This window comes from Gorilla gorilla, chromosome 12, assembly GCF_029281585.2.
Source record: "Gorilla gorilla gorilla isolate KB3781 chromosome 12, NHGRI_mGorGor1-v2.1_pri, whole genome shotgun sequence".
NCBI lineage: Eukaryota > Metazoa > Chordata > Mammalia > Primates > Hominidae > Gorilla > Gorilla gorilla.
Window position 1 is genome coordinate 138,114,043 of NC_073236.2, and position 23,375 is coordinate 138,137,417.

Consider the following 23,375-nt stretch of genomic DNA (forward strand, 5'->3'; position numbering starts at 1 on the left):
CAGTACAGTGAAAGCTCTAAAAATGAGCTAAATCAATATAGTTTTGTTTGTTTTCATGATGAAAAAGGACATTTTAAAAACTTTTTTTACTGAAACCTAATTTGATTTTAAAATTAAGGGCATAGCACTCATCTAACCCCATTGGTGTAGACTTCAGCAGCACACTTGCTATTTTCCATTAATCTCATAACACAGATACATTTGAGCTTGCAGTCTGCACTTGAGTAGTGCTTATTTAGCGGACTTGGGTAAAGCCCTCCATATGTATCATTAATCTCTTTACATAATCACATTTAATGATGGCCCAGTAATCTCAAAAAAAGCCCTACTTTAAAGAGTAATCAACAAACAAAACAAAACCCACAGTGTCCCCCCGCCACCCTCAAAGTTAGCAGTTGTGAGTTGTATTTATACTGAGACCTAATGTTTTCAAAGTAGTTCAGGTTCTCCAACAGCCCCATCCCACCCGAGAAATGCAGCAAGAGTCATCAATTATTTTATTCTACCCTCCCAAATTTTATTAATCCAGTGTTCTTTGGATTTTTAAGATATAAATTGGGAAAGTGCTATTAATAAGCTTTTTAAAAAGGCATATTCTCCTATAACAAGAAGGACATATAAACCAAGCAATAAAAGTATTTGACAGGACATTAAGTTGCCACAGGCGCTGGTTAAAACACCTATTTTCTTATCAAACAATGGATTATACTTTCATAAATGACATTTAAACACATAAAAAGTACCACAAAAACTTTTATAGGTAGTAAAAATATGATTTTCACTGAATTATTTGGCTATAATATCTCACTTTAAATTTGAGCGGAAGAGTCAACTTCCTTCTGCCCCAACAAACAAGAACATCTCAAAAACGTTTAGCCATATTAAAATGAATAAATTTTAAATAAACATGCACTATGTACTTGAATTAGAAAGTTTAAGAATCTTTTTCTTTTCTTAAGCAAAAAGTAATACCAAGTATGTATTGGTGGCTGGTAGGAAAAATTTGTTTCTTGATACATTTTTAATACAGATACATGCACCACGATTAGCTTCTCTTGGATAGAATGATTTTTGTTGCTTTCAAATGTCTTCCTATGTGTAAGCATATGGGTTTGGAGTTTACCCACATAAGGTGTCATTTGAAAAACCAGCTAGTTAAGTTCAGTCATTTAATTTATTTTTTAGACAATAATTACTTAGCAACTGACTGAATAGTCTTACGATCAAACTTTAAGTATATGTGAACAGCTGTTACTTGAACAAAAATCAGGTCTAACAATTGGATTTGGAGTTGTTGCTCATGATATGCAGACACTGTTTGAAATACCTCATCACTGTTCTGCTCCAAACTCCTCTTTTAAAATCCCCAATTCCCCTTAGGCTGAAGAGCAGTGATGGGAGCACACAGAAGAACCCTTTACTGCTTCTTCACTCAGTGACCCTCTCATTCTCCCCGGGAGCAGGTCATAAATTAGACTTTTCCTCTAATATGATATGGAAAACATCCATTTCTATACCCTGAGATCTAGAGTTCTGTTCCCTTTCTTAGGACTAAAGGAGAGTACTGAAAACCATTTACACATCCAAGTATCAAAATGTGACATCAATACACTTAAAATTCGGCCAATTTCATGTGTTTCAACTCTAATCCCTGCCATTCTCCTCTGATCTTGAGAAAGCCCACCTGTAAGCAAGCACTTTGCCGTCCTGGTCTCAGCCCCCAGTACCCTATCCACAGTGACTTTCTGAGTGGAAAGCAAATTGAAATCTCTAGGAGCAGTAGACATGTATTAAAATATTTTTAAATTGTGATTCTTGATCTCGACAAGAATTCGGGTACTCACTGAGGTGGGAAGGGGCATGGAGTATGCTTTGATGCTTCCTACTAGGTGTAATATTGCTCACTAAGTTGCTTTCTCCTTGTCATTTTTGGAGAATTACAAATGTAATGGAAATAAAGGGAATTTTTTCTTAATTTTTACATTCATGGTGGGTGCAAATGCAACTGAAATAGCTCAAAGTGAAAATGTGTTTGCGGTGTGATCTCATTATTCTTGAGACAGCATAGTTAAGAAGTTATATGGAGGGCAATATAATTATAAAGCTCTTTTTCTTAAAAAAAGTCTCTGATTAGAGAAATGGCAAGACCTTAATTAAGAAACAGGATGGGTTGCCTCGGTAGGCTTCAGCAGATGAGTGTATGTCCCCATGAACTGTTCAGAGCCTCTCCACTGACTGACCTGGTGGATCTGAACTGATTTATGTTCTTCATGTCGCTCAAGAGTAACAACTATTTTAAGGTCTATCAAACCTGCCTGAGTGCACAGTGGTCATCGGAAAGACAGTCGGCCTGCATTCCCATGGTCCAGATGCAGGTCGATACCCTCACTGCTCCCTGGGACCACCCAGGCTGGCTGCAGCCCTGGCCAGTCTGTGGAAGGGGTGCCTTTGCAGTGCTGGGGTCTGAGTTCAGACTAAGACCATTCTCTCAGACCCCGGGGCATGTCTGTTCATGTGTGAGCCTTGCTTCCCATGTGGGCTGGTGCAGTAACAAGCCCTGTGGTTGCTGGCTCTGCTGAGCTTTAAGAATGAGGGGAGAAAAGGTGGGCTGTTAGGAGGGAATACAGGTTCTAGAATGAGCAGCCTAGGGACCAAAAGCGCGGCATCTGTTCCAGAGACTGTGGGGAGCTGAGCAGCCACGAAGCTCCCGGTGCTCTGGAAGGTGTGTGTGTGGCCATGGTGACTTCCAGCTCCATGAGGGAGCTTCCGGCTCCACTCAGCCTCTTTCAAGTAGGAAGTGAAGCAATAGAGTTAGTTTGTTTTTTGGATTAAAAAAAAGTTAATTGTTCAGGGAACTTTATTTCTTTCCATTTTAACACAATTTGCATTTTTTATTGTAGGTGCCCCACGCCTGGCTGTGACGGTTCTGGACATATCACCGGCAATTATGCTTCTCATCGGAGGTATGTAGAGATGCTACTCTTCTCTCCAAAATGCTCTTTCTCACTGAAATGGCAGGAATATCACTCACGTCAGGCTCCAAGCCTTGCGAAGTTTGACACCATGGGCAAAATTAAGGATCTAGAGACTCTTAGCGCCATAAAGCAGTGACGTCCTCATTGGAGCTTCTCTTAGAAAGCAAACCTTCCTCTTCCAGGGCCACTGGCTCCTCTCAGGACATCTCACATGCAGTGCAAGTGGCCCCACTGAGAAACATTCCACCTATCCAGCTGCGCTTCTTTCTAAATTGGAAGAGTAAAGGCAAAAGAACAGTATCTACTATAAGATCCCTGAGAAAAGCCATCAAGAGACACATTCTAATGCCACTGAGAGCTGGTCTCTTAAACATTAAGATTGGACCACAAAGCTGTACGGTTATTCTAAGCAGAATGTAACATTAAGAAGCACTTAATGTTACAAAGTCTAGGCACTGTCTCTCCCAAAAAGAAGGTACTGTCTAAAATATAGAGATTTCGTCATGTGAGATAACAAAAATTCTATACCACTTGACATTCAGTAACTACTGGATTAACATGGAATTTAGGACAGGCACTATTTAGCCGAGAATGGAAAGAAATTGTGGTACTATTCGAGAAAAAATTTACCACTTGTTAAAGATGGTACATCAGACTATTCAAGTGGGGTGGGCAGAGCAAGAGGTCCAGGGGCCATGCCATGAGCTGCTGTGGTCGGGGAGACTGGACTCAACTCAAACCCTAGTGAGGACAAGTGGGGATTTACAACCAAGGAGCAGGTTGGGGTCAGTGGATGGAAAATTCCCCACGGGAAGCACCAAGGAGAAGGGATTTCTGGCCAGATGGACTTGATGGGATCATTGCTGTCATTGCTGATGGCCGGCCAGGGTGGTAGGATATCCGAATGCTCCGACACTGATGGTGGGGAATTGTTCTTAAACTGAGTTAGCAGGATTCTTGCTCAAACTGGATCCTACAAGCACAGAGAGGGAAGCCAAGGTCGGGTGCATCCTAGTAAAGGACCCAGAGGAGCTCAACTAAAGTTTTGGTCAAGAAGAAAACCTTTGTGAACATATCGTCCACACAAAGGCGAATCCACTACATGCTGTGAATGTTGAAGTCATGTTTAGATGTACCAACAGCCAATGCTGAGGTAAAGACAAGAATGTTTCTGAAATAAGACCGATTTAAAGTGAAGTCTCCCTGTATGGGAAACAGTGCTGCATCTATCAAATAACTAAACGAAGTTGTAAGGTATCTGCTCCCTTTAAGCTCTCTAAATTTTAGCTTATAAAGTACACAGTCCAGATGCAGATGAGGCCTCCTGCTTTTAACATACTGCTTGCAATAAAAAAGAAAGAGAGAAAAGACAGGGAAGGAAGGAAGGAAGGAAGGAAGGAAGGAAAGAAGGAAGGAAGGGGGAGGGGGAGGGGAAGGGAAGGGGAAGGGAAGGGGAAGGAAAGGGAAGGAGGGAGGGGAAGGAGGGAAGGGAAGGAGAGAGGGAGATAAAGGAAGCTAGGAGAGTTAAAGACACTGTCAGCAGTGGATAATGGCCCCCCCTCCCCACCCCGCCCCCTAGAGCACGGTTGTCTGTACAGAGTAGCTGAGTGAAACCTGCTGTCTGTCCCTGAGTGACCAGATCCCAACAGTCGGAGTGGGGGACCCTCACCTGACTGGCTGGCGTTTTGGATTAGAAACAGAACTCACAGGATGACTGTTTTGTCATTAAACTCTCACTGAACGTAACTCGCTCCTGTGCTCACATCCCAGCCATTTGAGAGCTATGTTTAAACAGCACGTGTCTATGAAAAGCGCACATTGTGAATGCCACCAAAGAAAAATGAAGCATGCAACTTGTGGGAGGATTCTCCAGACTCCGTGCCAACGTTGCACGCTCTTCACCCAGATTCCTCAGCCTCTGCAGTGCTGGCAAGTGGGGGCAGATGGCTGTTTGCCATGGGGGCTGTCCTCCGCACCGTGGGACCTGTGCGGCATCCCTGGGCCTCACCCACCAGATGCCAGGAGCATCCACCCCTTCGTGACAACCAAAGATGCCTGCAGTCACTGCTGAGTGTCCCCTGGGGGGACCACTGCCACAGACCCGGGGCAGCAGAGGGCTTATGACATTGATGTGGCTTCACCAGGCAGCACAGAAACAGCCACCACATTTGGTAGAACAAGAGTGAGTCGCGCCGTCCAACAAGATTGCCAGAATTAAATCACTGGTTTAGATTAAAAAAAAAATTGTAAAACTCCAATTAAATATACAAAGACAAGAACATTCCATGCTGGTGTTTATTTCATCTTAGAAAAGTGATGTCTTGGTCCTCTCACGTGGCCAGAGCTTCCGGCATGGCGTAATGTCAGCACCCCGTAAGGTGAACACTTCCTGGTCACTTTGTGTCCAAATGTCTGTTTTTCTGATTTTTTTTTTTTTTTTTTTTTGGTGGGAGTTGGCATCATGTAAATTTAGTCCTCATGTGGTTTAAACATTTTATTCATTTTACATATATCTTAGACTGTTAAGTATTAATATAGCACAAACCCATGATTAAAATCTAAGCTCAAATTTAAGCTACCATCTATGCCTGGAGTAAATGATCCCAGGGTTAAGTCAATGGAGTTGGAAAGTAAGTGTGATTTGTGTTTGACAAATCTGAGACCTAGACAGAGCCCTCTCGGGGTTTTAGCATACTGAAGGTGGAGCAGCTTGTGACATTACTTGTTCTAGTAACAGCTTCCCTAGTATAGACATCTAAGCGGGGCTGGGCACGTTGCTCAGCAGAAGTGTTGCCTCCACGTGACAGTCCTTACATAAAGCCCCCGCTAAAGGAAGATGGAGGCCCCAGCAAAACAAGTGCAGTTCTGTGTAAATTAGCTGCTGCAGACAGACAGAAGCCAACAAGCAAACAAGGAGACTCTTAAAGGTCTGTTGGCTCTTGGTGGCCAGAAATGCAAGTAGGAGGAACTTCTTTTCATGTTAATATTCTATTGTCTATTTCCCAGGAACAGGAAGATAATGTTACCTATAAGCAAACGTCACTTAGACGATGATTCACTGGCCTTCTTTTTCCCTCAATTATGCCACAATTCAAGGTAGTTGTGTGGGTTCAAGGCATCCTCCTCCTGTACTGTGGGCTGTTGTGAGAGGGGAAGTCACCAAACAATGATCCTGAACCTGTTCAGAGCACAGATCCGCCTCGCGCACCTGTGGTGTCTGGAATTCTCCCTCCTGCTCCCGGGACAAACACCTTGCGCACCTGTGGTGTCTGGAATTCTCCCTCCTGCTCCCGGGACAAACGCCTCGCACTTCCGTGGTGTCTGGAATTCTTCCTCCTGCTCCCAGGACAAATGCCTCGCGCTTCCGTGGTGTCTGTAGAATTCTCCCTCCTGCTCCCAGGACAAAGGCACACACTCCGATTCTGTCTGCAGTTGCAGAACATTCCCAGCTCCCATCTGAGAGAAAACTGAGGCCAAGCCCCAGCCTTCTCCTGGGCCCATTCTGGGAAATTAGGTGAGGAGCTGTCCTCCACCATCTCCATGGATGCGCTGAGAATTAGCGATTTCATTAACTTTTGAATTTGAGGAAACTGAGGGGCCAGGAGATTCAGTAGCAGAGCTGCAACTGGAGCCCATGTCGTCTGACTCCGAGTCCCACCTCCTGGCAGCCCCATCGGCCTAGGATGGCCCTGGAGAAAGTATGTGTGCCTAAACCGCCTAGAGAAGGTGGGGTTGTACCTGCCTCTTAGCAGTGGTGTTTTCTGGCCTCCACATAGCATCTGAAACGTCCCTAAGTCCATTTCAACAAATGTTTATTGGCTGTGATGTTCTATCAAACAATCCTCTATCCGCTGCTTTGCCGACTCTCCGTCCTCAGTGAACAGAGGCCCTGTTGACCAAATGCCTACAAAGGCTTCGGTGTCATTCACAGTCATCCATGGGGCTCCTCTTTATACTCTTGTTTTCAAACTAACAGACTGTTTCTTAAGTGTGTCCTCAAAATCCTGTTTTCCAGACCCCTTTGCTCTTTTTTCCGACCCCCCAGGCCCACTCCTTCACCTGTAGTCTCCCTTTGCTCTTTTCTCTGACTCCCAGGCCTTCTCCTTCACCTGTAGTCTCCAGGTCCCGCCAGACAGGCCTGCCCAGGGGTGCTCCTCATTCTCTCTGCCCAGCCGTCCCACATGCGTTTTTCATAGGATCAGGCAAGCAGCAAGAGCTCCAAGGGCTCTGGAGTTGTTCCAATGCAGAAGTCAAGTCCACATTTTCCACAAATGATGATGCTCCAGGAATCCGACTCCCACTAGAACACCCTGTGGCCTCTACGGTTCCCGAATGGCCTCTAATCACAAAAGAACATTCACCGGGCACCTGCTATGTACCAGAAATTACAGTGAGTATTTTACATCTATAATCTCACCATCCTATGAGATTGTTGGTATCCTGACTGCAAATGAAGATGTGCGGGCACAGAGATGCTCAGCTGCCCGTCTTGTCAGTGCCTGTGCTCACCTGGAGCACTTTCACTCTGCTCTTTTACAATAAGCGCAAAATCGAAGCCTCCAGCATGGCAGTCAAACGGCCGGACAGTGTCTACCTATGCCACTCCAGTGTGCTGTGGGGACTTTCAACAGGGATCCCAAAGGCCTCACCTGCTGTGAAATGGAGGCATCACCAGGTCCTGAAGAAGACAGTGAAGAAACAGGCTTGATGTCATGCAGAAAAGCCAGGAGCAAGTCTGCCTTGGAGAGTCTCAGGTCCTGCTGCCAAAATCCGGAGAGGCGGCTCCTCACCAGGGGGCCTTGGGAACCTTGTAAGGTGGTGCTTGTCCAACCCTGTCAGTATCTGCCCTCACACAGGGTGCAAAGCTGTTTAGTCAGAGGGTCCGGAGGGTCACAGGATCCATTCTCATGCGGGGCATAGAGCTGTTTTGCCAGAGGGTCAGTGAGGTCTGTGCTCTGCCCCTGGGCTCCAGGCCAGACACCCACCCTAGCACCACTTTGGCCTGGAGGCCACGAGGTACACTGCCCTTGACCACATGTCTCCCGGGATCCCAAATCCTCCAGTTTCTCATAATCCTGCACTCACCTGTTGTTGGCCCTTTCTCACTGGAGCTGTCTGTATGCTCTGTCCGTGTGCTCACCCCCAGCCTTTCCCTCCCCCAGAGAACACAGGGCTCTCCCTTACAGCATTTCCATCGTTTACAAAGTTCCAGATAAAGATGTGGACATATGACAAGCCCCTGTGAATTGTGGAAAACAGTTTCTGTCTAGGAAATTATTAATCATTTAAACATAATCCCAAATGCCAACGTGGAATTCCAGAAACCTAGTAAATTAGTAAATACCTATTTGAGTACGTAGTCTGTCCCCGAGGCTAAGGAACAGTGATAACTAAGGCGTTCCTAGCCTCGAGGTACAGGTAATTATGAGGAAAGACATAAAAGCTAACCAGCCTGGCGCACTCTCACGCATTCCTGCACATTTAAGGGAAACTGAGATGGGTTCCAGGAGGGCGCACCTCAGGGCAGTGGCCTTGAAGCCTCCAGGTCGGGATGGCACTAGGGTGGGAATCCGAACTGAAAGATACTTTTCAAATATGTATGTACTTATCAAAGCCTAAAGATAATGAGTAAGTCATGTCTGAATTCTGACAAGGCAGGGTGGGTTGGAGCCCAGGAGAGAGGAGGCGACGCTGAGCCACTGCATGAGGGATGGTGAGGGTCTCTAGGAGGTCATGCAGAGAAGGATATTCCAAGCAAAGGACCAGTATTACAGAACGTCTTATAACACCAACATCAATGCACATTTGACAGTGAATAATTCAGTTTGGCAACAGTTTCAGGTCCAAGCCTATGGGAGCAGCTACAAACGGAACTTGCTTTAGGAGTCCCGTTGAATTCAGTATAAGGGGGTAAAATTTTATTTGCTGGAAAATGGGTATTCACCCAAGTGCAGGCTTAGCTTTTAGCCTAGACAGCAGGCTGCTGAGAGACGGCAGGTGTCGAAAGCGCACTTGGATGGTGACAGTGGCAGCCGGGAGAAGAGCTGGTGCAGGTGAGGAGAGCAGCAATGGGGCCGTGACCAGCAGGGCCAGGAGTGGGAGGGGCCCCTGGGGAAGAAGGCAGGCGCTAAAGAGGGAGGGCCTGGGATGCAGCAAGCAGCCAGGGGACATCATCATCCAGTATAAAGAAGCCCACCAGGAGGAGTGGGCCTTAGATTCTGTCTAAACACATTAACTTTGGAATTCTTATGATATATTCAGGTGAGCAAAGGAGGAAGGTGAGAGGAGAAAAACAGCTTCCAGAGTCACCAGATGAGCTGTTCCAACTCATTCACGAAAAGAAAATGACACTTTTAAAAATGGAAGATGGTGGCTGGGTGCGGTGGTAGCTCACGCCTGTAATCCCAGCACTGTGGAAGTCTGAGGCAGGCAGATCGCTTGAGGCCAGGAGTTCGAGATCAGCTAACGTGATGAAACCTCGTCTCTACTAAAAATACAAAAATTATCCAGGTGTAGTAGTGCAAGTCTGTAATCCCAGCTACTCAGGAGGCCGAGGCAGGAGAATCGTTTGAACCTGGGAGGCGGAGGCTTCAGTGAGCCAAGGTCATGCCCCTGCACTCCAGCCTGGGCAGCAGAGCAAGCGACTCTGTCTCAAAAAAAAAAAAAAAAAAAAAGGAAGATGGATCCAAATCCTAAGAAATGAACTGTGGATGTGAGCCCTGAGCAGAGCATGGAGCTGTAGCTCCAATGCCCAGAAAAGGAGGGATTGCTCCCCTCCCTCCAGGGCTCGGGAAGGGCCTGCAAATGAACCCCTATGTTTCTAAAATTTGGAAGGAGACGAAGAGGGGGAGCGACTTTTTGTTAGGTTCAAATCTGGGCCCTAAAGAAGGGATCACAAGTGCAGATAAAGGTGAAAGTCAGGATCTAAAATCACAGAGCTCCTTCTCTGTGCCAAGCATTGTATGTATCATGTTATCACTTCCAGTTTTCACAGCCGATGATGCAGGTATTTCTGCCCCAAAATACAGACAAGGAAGCCGAAGCACAGACACTCGGGCCAGGTCTGCACAGCCCATACATAGCATCGCCTCTTCCTTCTCTCCCTTGGCGCAACGCCTGGAAGTGGCCGCTCAGATCCTTCTCACAAATAGTCATTCTGTAGAGAATCTCCACTCTGGGGTCCATAGCAAGTACTGGCTTTCCATCCTATGTTATAAGCCGAAAAGGGAAGTTTTAAATACTGAACAAGTTCTAATTCCATTGCTCCTAGAGTTCTAGTGCTTAGTTGGTGGGTAGGGAAACGTTCCCTTGTTTTCATCAAGCATGAAAAGTAGCAAGAAGTAAGCAGTATAAAGGTTCCAGCCATGCATTAAGATGCTACAGTGAGAACAGGGTGCTGCGGGGGGCCCTGGACTCCTGGGGGTGTTCAGTGCTGAAGGGGAAGCTAGGTCCTGCTGTGCTAGGGATGAACAGAGGCCCGGGCTACGGCGTGTGGAAGGGAGGACCCCGTGGGGCACAGGTGCCCAGCTGCCCACCAAGTGAGTGGGGGCAGGTAAAGACCACGCCCCTCCAAGCACAGGCTTCTCACAGGTGCCCTCGGCTAGCGCCCCAGAAGAGACCACAGGGCCTCTTCTCACCAACAGACATGGCTTTCAGATGAGAGCTCCTGAGCCCCAGAGCAGGCATTCTAGAAGTCTAGAGCAGCCCTGTGCCAAGGCCAAGGCTTCCTGGAGGCCACCGCATTGTTGGAGCCAAATCTTGTTGCAGATTTGTTCTGTTTGGTTTAGTTTCGCCCCCAGCCCAGGCCTCCATGGTGGCCCAGAGCTGTCCCTGGCTCCCAAGTCCACAGGGAGTGACTCAGGGACAGGGCAGGGGGCAGGGCCTACAGGAGCTCGGCCTCTGTGGTGGAGTCAGGGGCTCGGCTTCCCCCACAGCAATCCTACAACTGGGGAGATGGGATCCTGGGTAGGACTCCGTAATTCCCCCTGGGTAAGACACTTTAATTCTCCCTGGGTAGGATACCGTAATTCTCCCTAGGAAGGACACCATAGTAATTCTCCCTGGGTAGGATACCGCAGTAACTCTCCCTGGGTAGGACTCCGTAATTCTCCCTGGGTAAGACACTTTAATTCTCCCTGGGTAGGATATCGTAATTCTCCCTAGGAAGGACACCATAATTCTCCCTGGGTAGGACATCATAGTAATTCTCCCTGGGTAGGATACCGTAGTAACTCTCCCTGGGTAGGACTCCATAATTCTTCCTGGGTAGGATACCGTAATTCCCCCCTTGGTTCCTCTTTTCTTCATTCATGCGTTGAATCACCCGCTCTGTGCAAGGCGTCGGGCTAGGAATTGGGGAACCGCAGATGAACACTCGCATGGTTTACACTCCCAGGCATCGCCTCTCAGAGGAGCCTGTAGAGGAGAGAACCGTGTGAGCCTGCAGCGGCCGCACTGTGAGGACAGCCAGGCCCAGGCTTCTTGCAGGATGCAGAGGCCACGCAGCTGGGAACGAGCCACAGACAAGGCAGGGACATCGGCCAGCCCGAAGGATGGCGGCAAGGGTTGCAGGGAGAGCCCAGCGAGGATGGCGGGGCCTACGAGTCGCGTGGAAGAACTCGGGTCCCCCTGAGGAAGTGAAGAGCCTCGGATGATGCTAAAGCGCTGGCCTGGAGGTGTTCCCAGCCCGGGGGCCGGTACTAGCACCACGCGCCTGGAAGCGGAAGCGCGCGGAAGCGCCTGGAAGCGGAAGCGCCTGGAAGCGGAAGCTGGACAGACGAGGAGAGGCCTTAGGTGTGACATCACCGGAACCTGAGGGAAGCAAAACTCAGCAAGGACGCACCCGGTCTGCTGGCCTGGGGCTTTGGGTTGGTGACGTGGACGATGAGTCTGATTTTGGGGCATCCGAGCAGTTGTGCAGCGGTCAGTGGGGTGCAGGGGTGGACGTGAAGTCAACCCACGCTGGCCTCAGAGCCCCAGCGACCTGCAGGCAGGTCAGGAGCGAGAGGCTGGGGCGGGGGTGGAGGAGGCCAAGGGAGGAAGGAAAGGTCGGGGGAAGCACAGGCGGGCCCCTCTTTCCGGATTCCCTCCTTTAAGAGGGCGGGGAGAAGAAAGGCCCCAGCAGGCAGCGAGCTCAGGTGCCCTCGCCTCGCCGCCTCTTTCCTCTTCCTGTGAAGAGCGAGACGGGGGAAGGAGCAGGGGGATTCCCCGCTGGCTCCAGGAGGTGGGGCAGCAGGGGCCTGGGAGTGAAGGCGCTGTGGGGCCCCGACAACTTCCTTTCTGCCCAGACACGAAACCCGAACCTTCCCACACCCGCCTGCGCTGAGGTGCTGCCCCCACCTGAAGAGGGAGGAGGACGGCCAAGGCCTGGGAGGCAGGATGGAGCCTCCCTTTAGGGGAGTGAGCACTTCCTCCTGGGAATCTGCGTGTTTCCAAGAGTCAGAACTGACCAAGAAAACTATCCCCGAGCTCAGGAAAGCCAGGGAGAAGAGTGGCCTCCCACCTGGACCCACCCGTGTGCCAGCGCCGGGCCCGCGATTTCCGCAGGACCCAATGGCATGGCAGGAGATTGCCCAATTTCTGGTTCTTCAATTATTTTCCAAAAATCCCATTTGTTTTATATATTATGTGGTGTGTATGTGTGTGTATGTTTCTGTTCCAGCTGAAAAAATTCCCTTTACAAACATGTCCAAAGCCTCTGTACCCAAGAGGTTGAAAATTAAATAGGCGTGTCCAGCTCCCACTCTTCTGTCTGCAGGCACAACCCGAAGCCTGGAATAAGTCACTAGCCCATCACTGTCTCCCAAGACACGAACCTGAGATGGAAGTGCTTGGGAAGCTGCTGTGAGAGACAGAGTACCGAAGAATGAGGCTGGGAGGCTGCTTTTTTCTGTCATGTTCACCCCCGACATGCACGCGTCCGTGTGCGCTCGTTCGGGCACTCTCTGTCAACAAAACCTCCCCCAGCGTCTTTCCTGGTGACTCCGGACTGCTTCTGCCCCCTCCCGGTGGACCAGTTTCTCTCCCGTTCACAGCATCCTAGCCCACCCCAGTCTCCCAACTTTCTTGAAAGGGGACTGACGGTGCCTAGAGCCTTGGAGAGGACACAGGGAAAGAACTCTCCTCCTGAATTTTGACTTTGTGCCCAGAAGCACAGGTTTTGGAGAGAATCAAGTCACAGCCTCGTCGGTTAAGAAAACTCACTGGGGCGGATCACGAGGTCAGGAGATCAAGACCATCCTGGCTAACAAGATGAAACCCTGTCTCTACTAAAAAATACAAAAAATTAGCCGGGTGTGGTGGCGGGCGCCTGTAGTCCCAGCTACTTGGGAGGCTGAGGCAGGAGAATGGTGTGAACCCAGGAGGCAGAGCTTGCAGTGAGCCAAGATCGCGCCACTGCACTCCAGCCTGGGCGACAGAGCGAGACTCTGTCTCAAAAAAAAAAAAAAAAAAAAAAAGAGGCCGAGGTGGGCAAATCACGAGGTCAGGAGATCGAGACCATCCTGGCTAACATGGTGAAACCCCGTCTCTACTAAAAAATACAAAAAAATTAGCCAGGCGTGGTAGTGGCTGCCTGTAGTCCCAGCTACTCGGGAGGCTGAGGCAGGAGAATGGCGTGAACCCGGAAAGCAGAGCTTGCAGTGAGCCGAGATCGCACCACTGCACTCCAGCCTGGGTGACAGAGTGAGACTCCGTCTCAAAAAAAAAAAAAAAAAAAGAAAGCTCACTGAAATCAACGGTGTGGGGTGCTTTCTGAAATGTGTTTCTTATTTAGCCTTTCAGGTTGCCCGAGAGCAAAGAAAAGTGGTATCAGGATAGCACAGAGCAAAGAAGATAAAGAAGATCAAGAGCCCATCAGGTATGAGCACCAGTGGGGCTGAGAACCATAGCAGGGCTGCCACGTGGGGACGAGGCATTCAAGCAAAGCAAGTGTATGTCAACAAGAAAAAGAGACAGCGGGTCTTAGTGGCCATTCTTTGAGATTTCCACAAATGCAAGGTCAGATAACTTAGACCCAAACCAAAGCACATCTGCTGATTGGCTGAAAAGTTACACGGGCTGTCCAGCAATAAGCTGGTATCCATCAATCTGAGGTTCCATGTAACCCAAATCCCAAAAAAAAGCCTTCCCTCTCCTCTTGGTGGGAAAAGCAGCTGAATTCTTGGGAATGGCAGATTGGTGAATGCTCCTGAAGGTACTAAATACAACACCACAAGCGGATGTTTCACTGGTATTCTGGCTTATAAAAATAGTTTAGTTATACCCTGCCTTGCTCTAAGGCAGGGCTTGGGGCCGCAGTGGACACTGAGCTTGGAGCCTGTGACTACCGCCGGGCTGCCCAAGGGGGTGTTTGTCCCCATCCCACGCCAGCCATGCCTGGGCCCCAAAAACCCACACAGTAAGCCTCATTTCACATCCCCAGAAAAAAGTTTTAATTAAAACAAAATAAAAATGAATTAAAGCATAAATTATCCAAATAAATTAAGATTTGTCAAAATAAATAGGTAATGCAAATTCTGAGGAATGCAAACTTTTCTGTTAATAAAAACAATGCAGGCAAACTCACTGCTCAGGACACATGAAGAGCGCTTAGGCCAGGCCCTGCCTCCTTCAGGCGCCTCTGCTGCCCTGGTGTGTGTCTTGGTCCTGCCATTCACAAGGTCCCAGGAACACACCTGCCCCGTGCCCCTGTGTCAGCCCGATTCCAGGAGACTTCATGAGACGTCTCTGCAGCTTAGGATCTTCTCTAGCTGGAAGGGCATTTTAAGGCCTCCAGAAGACACGGCCAGACAAATAAATGTCTTCTAGCTCTTGAGAAAAGCACGAAACAGCCTCTTTAAAAATAATGCCACGACATCTTATTGACTTTGCATTTTTCCCACCTGAAAAGCCATGGTTCTGTCCCAAAGTGGTGTCTTTTAAACACACGCTTGTGTAGCTGCAAGTGCCTGCGTGGTCTTTTGTGTGCTGAACCCATCAGTCCCACCAGGCACATACACTTTGTTCCAGAAAATCCTTCCATCTGCAATGGGTCAGGCCTTCTGCGCAGGTGAAATAGTTCAGTGTTCCACTAGGTGGTGCTTTTAGTGACTTTTCTTTCTTTCTCTTTTTTCTTTTCCTTTTGCCCAGCCAGGAGGGCACGGTGGTTCTTTTCTTCTTCACGCCGGGTTATTCTGACTTTGTTACAGAAGCCACCAGGTGACAGTGGCCAGACAATAAAGTGTGTCCCCTCTGCCTGCCTCCAGGTGTCCGGTCCCCGGGTGCGACGGCCAGGGCCACATCACTGGGAAGTACGCGTCCCATCGCAGTGCCTCCGGGTGCCCCTTGGCGGCCAAGAGGCAGAAAGACGGGTACCTGAATGGCTCCCAGTTCTCCTGGAAGTCGGTCAAGACGGAAGGCATGTCCTGCCCCACGCCAGGGTGCGACGGCTCAGGCCACGTCAGCGGCAGCTTCCTCACACACCGCAGGTGAGTGGCCGCATCTGCGGGACCCTGGCTGGGATGGTGCCGCCGAGAGCCGACTGGCATGGCTGGTTATGACGGCAGCAGGTGCCAGCTTCTCCCGTCACCTGTGTTTAGAAAGAAAAGACTGAAAACTATCGTACCAACCTAACGAAATTCAAGGTTTGGGGACAGTGTTGAAACATCTTAAACTTACATTAGGGAGCCCAGCCTCCCTCAGCCCCATCTGTAGATGACCACAGCAGTTTTCCGCTTTTGAAACTAGAATCCACAGTAAGATATAGATTTTCATTTAAGACATGCACATGAGGGTCTTTAGATGTAGTTACTTATTTCACCCGAGATTTACAGGCAGGCGTCATTGGGGGAAAGAGGATGGCATTTGGCACGGCGGCTCCTGGTGAACGCCTGCACCAAAGATGCATGAGAAAATTCCCAAAAAACCCCATCAATCTCATTCATTTTTGTTTGCTTCATTTAAAAAGAAATACATGCAGTTAGATTATCTTAGGAGAGGCCCGTTCTGTGCAGTCAGATGGTGCAGTCGGTCCCTCTGCGGGGAGTGAAGACCTGGGATGGGACCCGTCTCCAAGGCTGACGGCACCCATTACACTCAGCGTCCCTCAGCTTCCTTGAGGAGGCGGAGGGGAAGATACACACATCACATGTACGATGTGAAGGCCATACCCTTTGGGGAGATTTACAATGGTTTCCTTTCTGCTGCCCTATATGCCACTTTCTACGAAAATCACACCTGCGCCTCAAATCCATCTCAAACACAGAATGAACAAAGGGGTATGCAGATTATAGGAATAATGGCATGTTCAGTAATAGGTGACTCTGACCCTTAAATGTTAAGGAAGATTTTTTTTAATTATTAAAGAAATTCCTGCTCAGGTAGAAAATTCAAACAATGTAAATGGGTTTAAAGAGAAAAACTGGTCGGGCACAGTGGCTCACACCTGTAATCCCAGCACTTTGAGAGGCCGAGGTGGGCAGATCACCTGAGGTCAGGAGTTTGAGACCAGCCTGGCCAACATGGTGAAACCCCATCTCTACTAAAAATACAAAAATTAGCTGGGTGTGGTGGTGCACACGCCTGTAATCCCAGCTACTCGGGAGGCTGAGGCAGGATAATCACTTGAACCCAGGGGGTGGAGGTTGCAGTGAGCCAAGATTGCACCACTGCACTCCAGCCTGGGTGACAGAGCAACACTCTGTCTCATTAAAAACAAAAAACAAAAAAAGACAAAAAAAAAAAAAAAGAGAGAGAGAGAGAAATTGAATGTCCTTTCCCTGACCTAATCCCTTCTCAAAGGCAGGCAGTTCCCGTCTTCTCTGGAACTGAAAAGCACCCCTATTTATACACATGGATCTCAGTGTCTCCCAGAACCCTGCATGAGGACAGGGGCCTCAGCTGCTCACCAGGATCACCCAGGGCCCAGCAGACAGGGCGTTCCTTGTTAGGTGCACAGAACCCCAGGGTGTCACAGAGCAGCCTCACCCTCCCCATTGAGCCTGTTCCTGCACGTGCCACCTGGTGTCCTGTCCAGGTTTGATAGTTACAAAGAACTCCGCGTGAACGTCCTTGTGCACACAACTCCATGTCCTTGTGCAAGCAGATCTTCAGGATCTATTCCTGGAAACAAGAATGCTAGCTTTAAAATTTTGACAGATCGTGCCAAAATGCCCTCCAAAAAAGTGTCTACTTTCCCAAACCTTTCACCATTAATAAAATGTTTAAAAATTTTATAAAAACCCTGCCCATTTGACCTATGAGTAAGGGTTTGTATGTTTCGCTAACCTGACACAAACGAAAACAATTTCGTCCTCTCACGTGAGCATTTCTGCACTCCAGGGACGGCACTGGTTCAGAGCTGCCTCTGCGGAGCCTGGTGCTTTAGCTTTCCTCCTGCTGAGAGTTTGCCCATTTGATTTAAGCAGCAAATACCAGGTGCCAGATGAATGCTGTTCCCTCCCACTCCCACCAGCCTCTGGTTGCATTGTATGTTAGGGCCAGAGGACAGCCCTCCACCAAGATCTCTGTCCTGCCCCTTTTTCCATGGGGGAGGGCTTAGAGCTTAGGAGCCACTGAGGTGGGAAGCAGGACCCTGCCCCATGACGCCCCTTCCCAAATGCCAGGCACGAATTTCTGCTGCTAGACCCTCACCTACACACCTCTGTCTACTCTCTTGCCAGCCTCACCTCAATTTCCACCCTTCCCTGTTTCTTTTCTCCAAAAGGGAGCCTCTTCCCCAGGGTCCCTGGCACAGAGTGGAGAGCATATTGAAATGCATGCGCTGGCCTTGACAAGCTGATGGAAACTTGGGGGCACAGGCTGATGGAATATTGGGGTGCAGGCTGATGGGATCTTGGGGTACAGGCTGATGGAATTTGGGGATGCAGGCTGATGGAATTTTGGGATGCAGGCTGATGGGATCTTGGGGTGCAGGCTGATGGAATCTTGGGGTACAGGCTGATGAAATATTGGGGACAGGCTGATGGAATTTTGTGATGCAGGCTGATGGGATCTTGGGGGCACAGGCTGATGGAATATTGGGGTGCAGGCTGATGGGATCTTGGGGTACAGGCTGATGGAATTTGGGGATGCAGGCTGATGGAATTTTGGGATGCAGGCTGATGGGATCTTGGGGTGCAGGCTGATGGAATCTTGGGGTACAGGCTGATGAAATATTGGGGACAGGCTGATGGAATTTTGTGATGCAGGCTGATGGACACTTGGGGGCACAGGCTGATGGAATATTGGGGTGCAGGCTGATGGGATCTTGGGGTACAGGCTGATGGGATCTTGGGGTGCAGGCTGATGGAATCTTGGGGTACAGGCTGATGAAATATTGGGGACAGGCTGATGGAATTTTGTGATGCAGGCTGATGGGATCTTGGGGTACAGGCTGATGGAATATTGGGGGCGGGCTGATAGAATTTTGGGGCACAGGCTGATGGAATATTGGAGCGCAGGCTGATGGAATCTTGGGGGCAGGTTGATGGAATCTTGGGGTTCAGGCTGATGGAATCTTGGCAGGTTGATGGAATCCTGGGGTGCACATTGATGGAATCTTGGAGTGCACGTTGATGGAATCTTGGGGTGCAGGCTGATGGAGTATTGGGGGCAGGCTGATGGAATCTTGGGGTACAGGCTGTTGAATATTGGGGCGCAGGAATACTGGGTACAGGCTGTTGGAATCTTGGGCCACAGGCCACGTTAGTGAGTAAAATCACAGCTTACAGGCCCATGTTACTCGGAGAATTTGCAATGCTAGAAGCTCCCTTCTCTGGAAAGCTGTATGCCTCTCACTTCCCTCCCACCTGGTTGCCACCCACCCTTGCCCCAGGGCTCAGCAGCCTCCTCTTTCAGGATCCCAGGTCCCTGGAGGGCCCACAGAAGTCCAGGCATGATGGAAATGACTCCAGCTGCCTGTGCTCCACCTAGCCTGCAGGGCTACAGCTTGATGGGAAAGGCCCCAGGCTCCAGCCCCGGGTATCAGTATTCACGTGTATGCAGAGATGGAAATGTCAGCATGCCAGGGGCGGCTCCTGCTGGAGCCCTGCCATGGGCTGGCTGAGCTGCACGGAAATGTTGATATTCCTCAGTTTTACTAAAAGGCACCATCAGAACTCTCTGAACTGCTGGCTTCGGCGACCTCCAAGGAGGAAAGGGGACCTCCCTGTGTGTCACAGGGCTCTGGGCGTGTTTGCCCAGTGACCAGCAGCCCTGTTTGTGCAGCAAAGGAAAACCCGGAGTAGTGGCATAAGGGGAAAGGGGCAGTCCAGGCCTGAGCACACCGGACCTGGGTTCTGTTCTGTTCTGTTTGTTTTTGTAGTTGTGGTAAAATATTAACATATGGCATGGAATTTACCATCTCACCCATCTTCAGGTGTATGGTTCAGTAGTGTTAGATATACAGATGGTCCTCAACTTACAGTTTTTCAATCTTTCAGTGGTGCAAGAGCAATACACACTTGGTAGAAATGGTGCTTTGAGTATCCATGCAACCATTCTTTTTCATTTTCATAGAGTATTCAATAAATTACATGAGATATTCAACACTTTTGTGTAACTAGGCATTGTGTAAGTTGACTCTGCCCAGCTGTAGGCTGATGTAAGTGTTCTGAGTGCATTGAAGGTGGGCTAGGCTAAGCTACGATGTTGAGTCAGTACAAGTATTAAATGAATTTTTGACTTAAAATATTTTCAAGATACGGTATTTTCAACTTAAGATAGCTTTATGGGGATGCTGACCCCATGGTATGTGGAGGAGTACCTGTATCCATCCCCATGGTATGTGGAGGAGTACCTGTATCCATCCCCGTGGTATATGGAGGAGTACCTGTATCCATCCCCATGGTATGTGGAGGAGTACCTGTATCCATCCCCGTGGTATGTGGAGGAGTACCTGTATCCATTCCCATGGTATGTGGAGGAGTACCCTGTGGTATGTGAAGGAGTACCTGTATCCATCCCTGTGGTATATCGAGGAGTACCTGTATCCATCTCCATGGTATGTGGAGGAGTACCTGCATCCATCCCATGGTATGTGGAGGAGTACCTGTATCCATCCCGTGGTATGTGGAGGAGTACCTGTATCCATCCCCGTGGTATGTGGAGGAGTACCTGTATCCATCCCCGTGGTATGTGGAGGAGTACCTGTATCCATCCCCGTGGTATGTGGAGGAGTACCTGTATCCATCACTGTGGTATGTCGAGGAGTACCTGTATCCATCCCCACGGTATGTGGAGGAGTACCTGTATCCATCCCCGTGGTATGTGGAGGAGTACCTGTATCCATCACTGTGGTATGTCGAGGAGTACCTGTATCCATCTCAGTGGTATGTGGAGGAGTACCTGTATCCATCCCCGTGGTATGTGGAGGAGTAGCTGTATTCACACTGTTGTGGAACTGATCTCTCCAATTCTTCCATCTCCATTGAAACACTGTCTCCATTCAACACTGACTCCCCCTTCCTCAGCTGCCTAGCCCCTGGCACCCACACTGTGCTTTCTGCCTCTGTGAATCTGATGCTTCTAGGGACCTCCTATAAGTAGAATCCCATGGGGTTTGCTTTTTTGTGACCGTCCTATTTCATGGAGCCCCATGTCCTCAAGGTTGTAGCACGTGTCCAAGCTTCCTTCCCTTTTGAGACTGAATAATATTCCATCATGTGTTGACTATGGTTTTTCTCTGTTGAGCAAGCCTTCATCAATTTTAATAGATAGGCAGAATATTATTTTCTGAAAGTGTAATAATATGAATACCCAGCAAGAACACAGCTAAGCGCACAGAAATACACTCATTAGAAAGTCTTAGACATTTCTCTTTCCTTGGAAGCCCTGGCCTTGCCCAGACTGCCAGGACTGCCTGGTGGTTTTCCCAAACCTGGTTAGCAGGAGCCTCCCACAAAGCCCCCGCGGGCACGTCAAGATTGGAGTTTGGAGGGCCCCTGTGCATCCCACCCACTGCGCAAACAAAGCAGCGGTTAGAAGCAGCAGCAAGAACAGATTGAAATAGAAGTTGCCTGTTTTATTTCTCTTTTCCCCCAAACTGTGACAATCTAGCCAGATGATGAAGAACTGCTTTCAAGCAGGTGCCAAAATAGAAACAGTAGAGGAAGCAGGAACCAATGTCCATGGTTTGGGGCCCTGCTCACACACCCAGCCCACTCCCGGCCCCAGGTCTCAGACCTGACAGGAGCCCCTGGCCATCCACCCCATTTGCTGTGAGATCGTTTCCACTTCACTTCATGGGGAGTCCTGGCGCAGCCGCTGCTCTTTCTGCATTGAGGGTTAGGCAGGAGGGCTCCTTTCCCCGATCCTGCTCCCTGAGCTGAGTCGTGTCTGAAAAAAGCAGAACTGATGTAAGAGAAATAGAAAACATTTTATCTTTAGGGTTGGCAAGGTCTTTCTAGAAAAGCAGTGTCTAAGATGAAAAGTCAAGGCCCCATCCCGGCTCCTGGGCACACACATACGTGGTGCCATGACCTTTGGGGCAGATGCCATGTTGTGATTGTAAAAGCAGCTATCATGAGACCCTCAGGTCAGGTGTAAAGGCCAATCCCTCCCAGAAAGGAGGGGGAGAACTGGAGGCACATGGAGAAGCCCAGGACGGAGGAGTCAGGGAGAATTCTACAACGACAGAAGTCAGGTAGAAAATGTTGATTTTATACATGAGGAAGCAGCAGAGCGGACAGCTCAGGACAGGAAGGTGTCCTCAGTCCCAGTGAACACAGACTGAGGACACTACCAGGCCATGACCAGGGACCATGAGGCCCCATACAGACCCCCAGCAAGCGTTCTGGACAGGTGCTAAGGCCAAGCCACACAGCAGACGCAGCAGAGCCTAGGGTGGTGATGGTGAGTAAGACCTAACACTCACTCCCCGAGCCCAGAACCTCACAGTGAGGGAACAGACTCACATAAGAGCCTCGGATGCGGGCACTGGGGCAAGGCCAACCACGGGACAGATGCAATGCCACTGGCACACACTGTGGGGGACACTGGCTTTAGACTCAGAGAAATCTGAGGAGGCTTCCTAGGAACTTGAGACCCTTGGAGTCTGTGCCCGAGGAGAGCTCAACCTGCAGCTCACCCTCCCCTAAGCCGCTGACAGACATGTCATTCATTCATCTCATTCGGCCGACACAGACAGACATGCCTCCACCAGCACCGATGATCTCCGTCCAGGTCTGGTTTACAAAGTTGAGTACCGTGGCCTGCTCTTTAGAGGAGAGAAGAGACCATCTTTTAGAGAATGCTGTGGACTGGGGTGAAGGAGATTACAGATGCTGCAACATAGTGCCACGCCAGCGATCAGCAACACAGAGGAGAAATGTCTAGTCCAGATGGGGTGAACAGGCCAGGGCCCTTCAGGAGCCAAGACAGGAGCTGAATTTTGAAAAAAGGCACAGCTCACCACAGGGAGGAAGGTTACATTGAGGGCTTTAAGTGACTCTTGGAGTCTGGGCTTTGAATGCACCACCTTGGTGGCCGTGGAGGAGAGCTGGAATGGATGGGCAGGCAGACACGTTGAGCCGTTCCTGCAGACCTAAGCGAGGCATGATGAGGGCTGGACCTCCAACATGAAAGGAAGGACAGATTAGAGGACTGTTTAGGAAACAGAATGAGCAGGGCCTTGTGGGTGAATCCTGGCAGGAGAGGTGGCCCCAGCCCCAGCAGCTGCACGGGTGGCAATGCTGGCAGTTGGGAACACAAGGAAAGAATGAAGCCTTGAACGCCATGGTATCTTAGTCTGCTCAGCCGTCACAACAGAATACCCTAGGCCAGGTGGCTTGAGCAACTGACCTCTATCCCCTGTCCCTGAGCTGGAAGTCTGAGATCAGGTTCCAGCTGATCTGGTTTCTGGGGAGGTCTCTATTCCTGGTTGGCAGACAGGGGCCTTTTCACTGTGTCCTCACAAGGCAGGGAGAGAGCAGGCTTGCTGGCATCTCCTCTCATAAGGACTCTGATCCCATCAGATCAGGACCCCACCCTTACAAGCCCATTTACATGAATTATTCCCTTAGAGGCCCTAGCTCCAAACACACCCAGGGGTTAGGGCTTCAACACAGGAACCTCGAGGGACACAAATACTCACACCATAAAAGTGGGGAAAGACGGTGATTTCATTTTAAATACGTGAACTTGAGATTCTGTGGGACTTTGAAGTGGGAATATCCACCAAGCAGCTGGTAACGGGCCTCGGGAAGCGTCTGAGGAGAGCCGCGTAGGAATCGGGAATCAGCAGCACTCAGGTCACACTTGACCCTGCGGGTTCACCCCGGGACTAGGGGTCCAGGGGGAAGAGCATCAGCAAAGACACCCCGGGAGACACACACATTTTGTGACAGGTGGAGGCGGAGAGGCCGTGGTGAAGACAGAGTTGCATGGTGGCATTAGGGGAGCCAGGCGCCATGATGTGCAGAA

General features: G+C 49.5%; 1 protein-coding gene across 19 annotated transcripts in view; it reads left to right on the forward strand.

The window, feature by feature from the left end:
* The window catches only part of MYT1L (myelin transcription factor 1 like), a 539,395-nt gene that overhangs the window by 472,713 nt on the left and 43,307 nt on the right, over nt 1–23,375 (forward strand). For all 19 annotated transcript variants that reach the window (XM_031006771.3, XM_055378700.2, XM_055378703.2 and 16 more), the window contains 3 exons: nt 2,901–2,963; nt 13,750–13,833; nt 15,221–15,442. In XM_031006771.3, the coding sequence (XP_030862631.2) occupies nt 2,901–2,963; nt 13,750–13,833; nt 15,221–15,442 (369 nt within the window). The remainder of the gene's footprint in view (nt 1–2,900; nt 2,964–13,749; nt 13,834–15,220; nt 15,443–23,375) is intronic.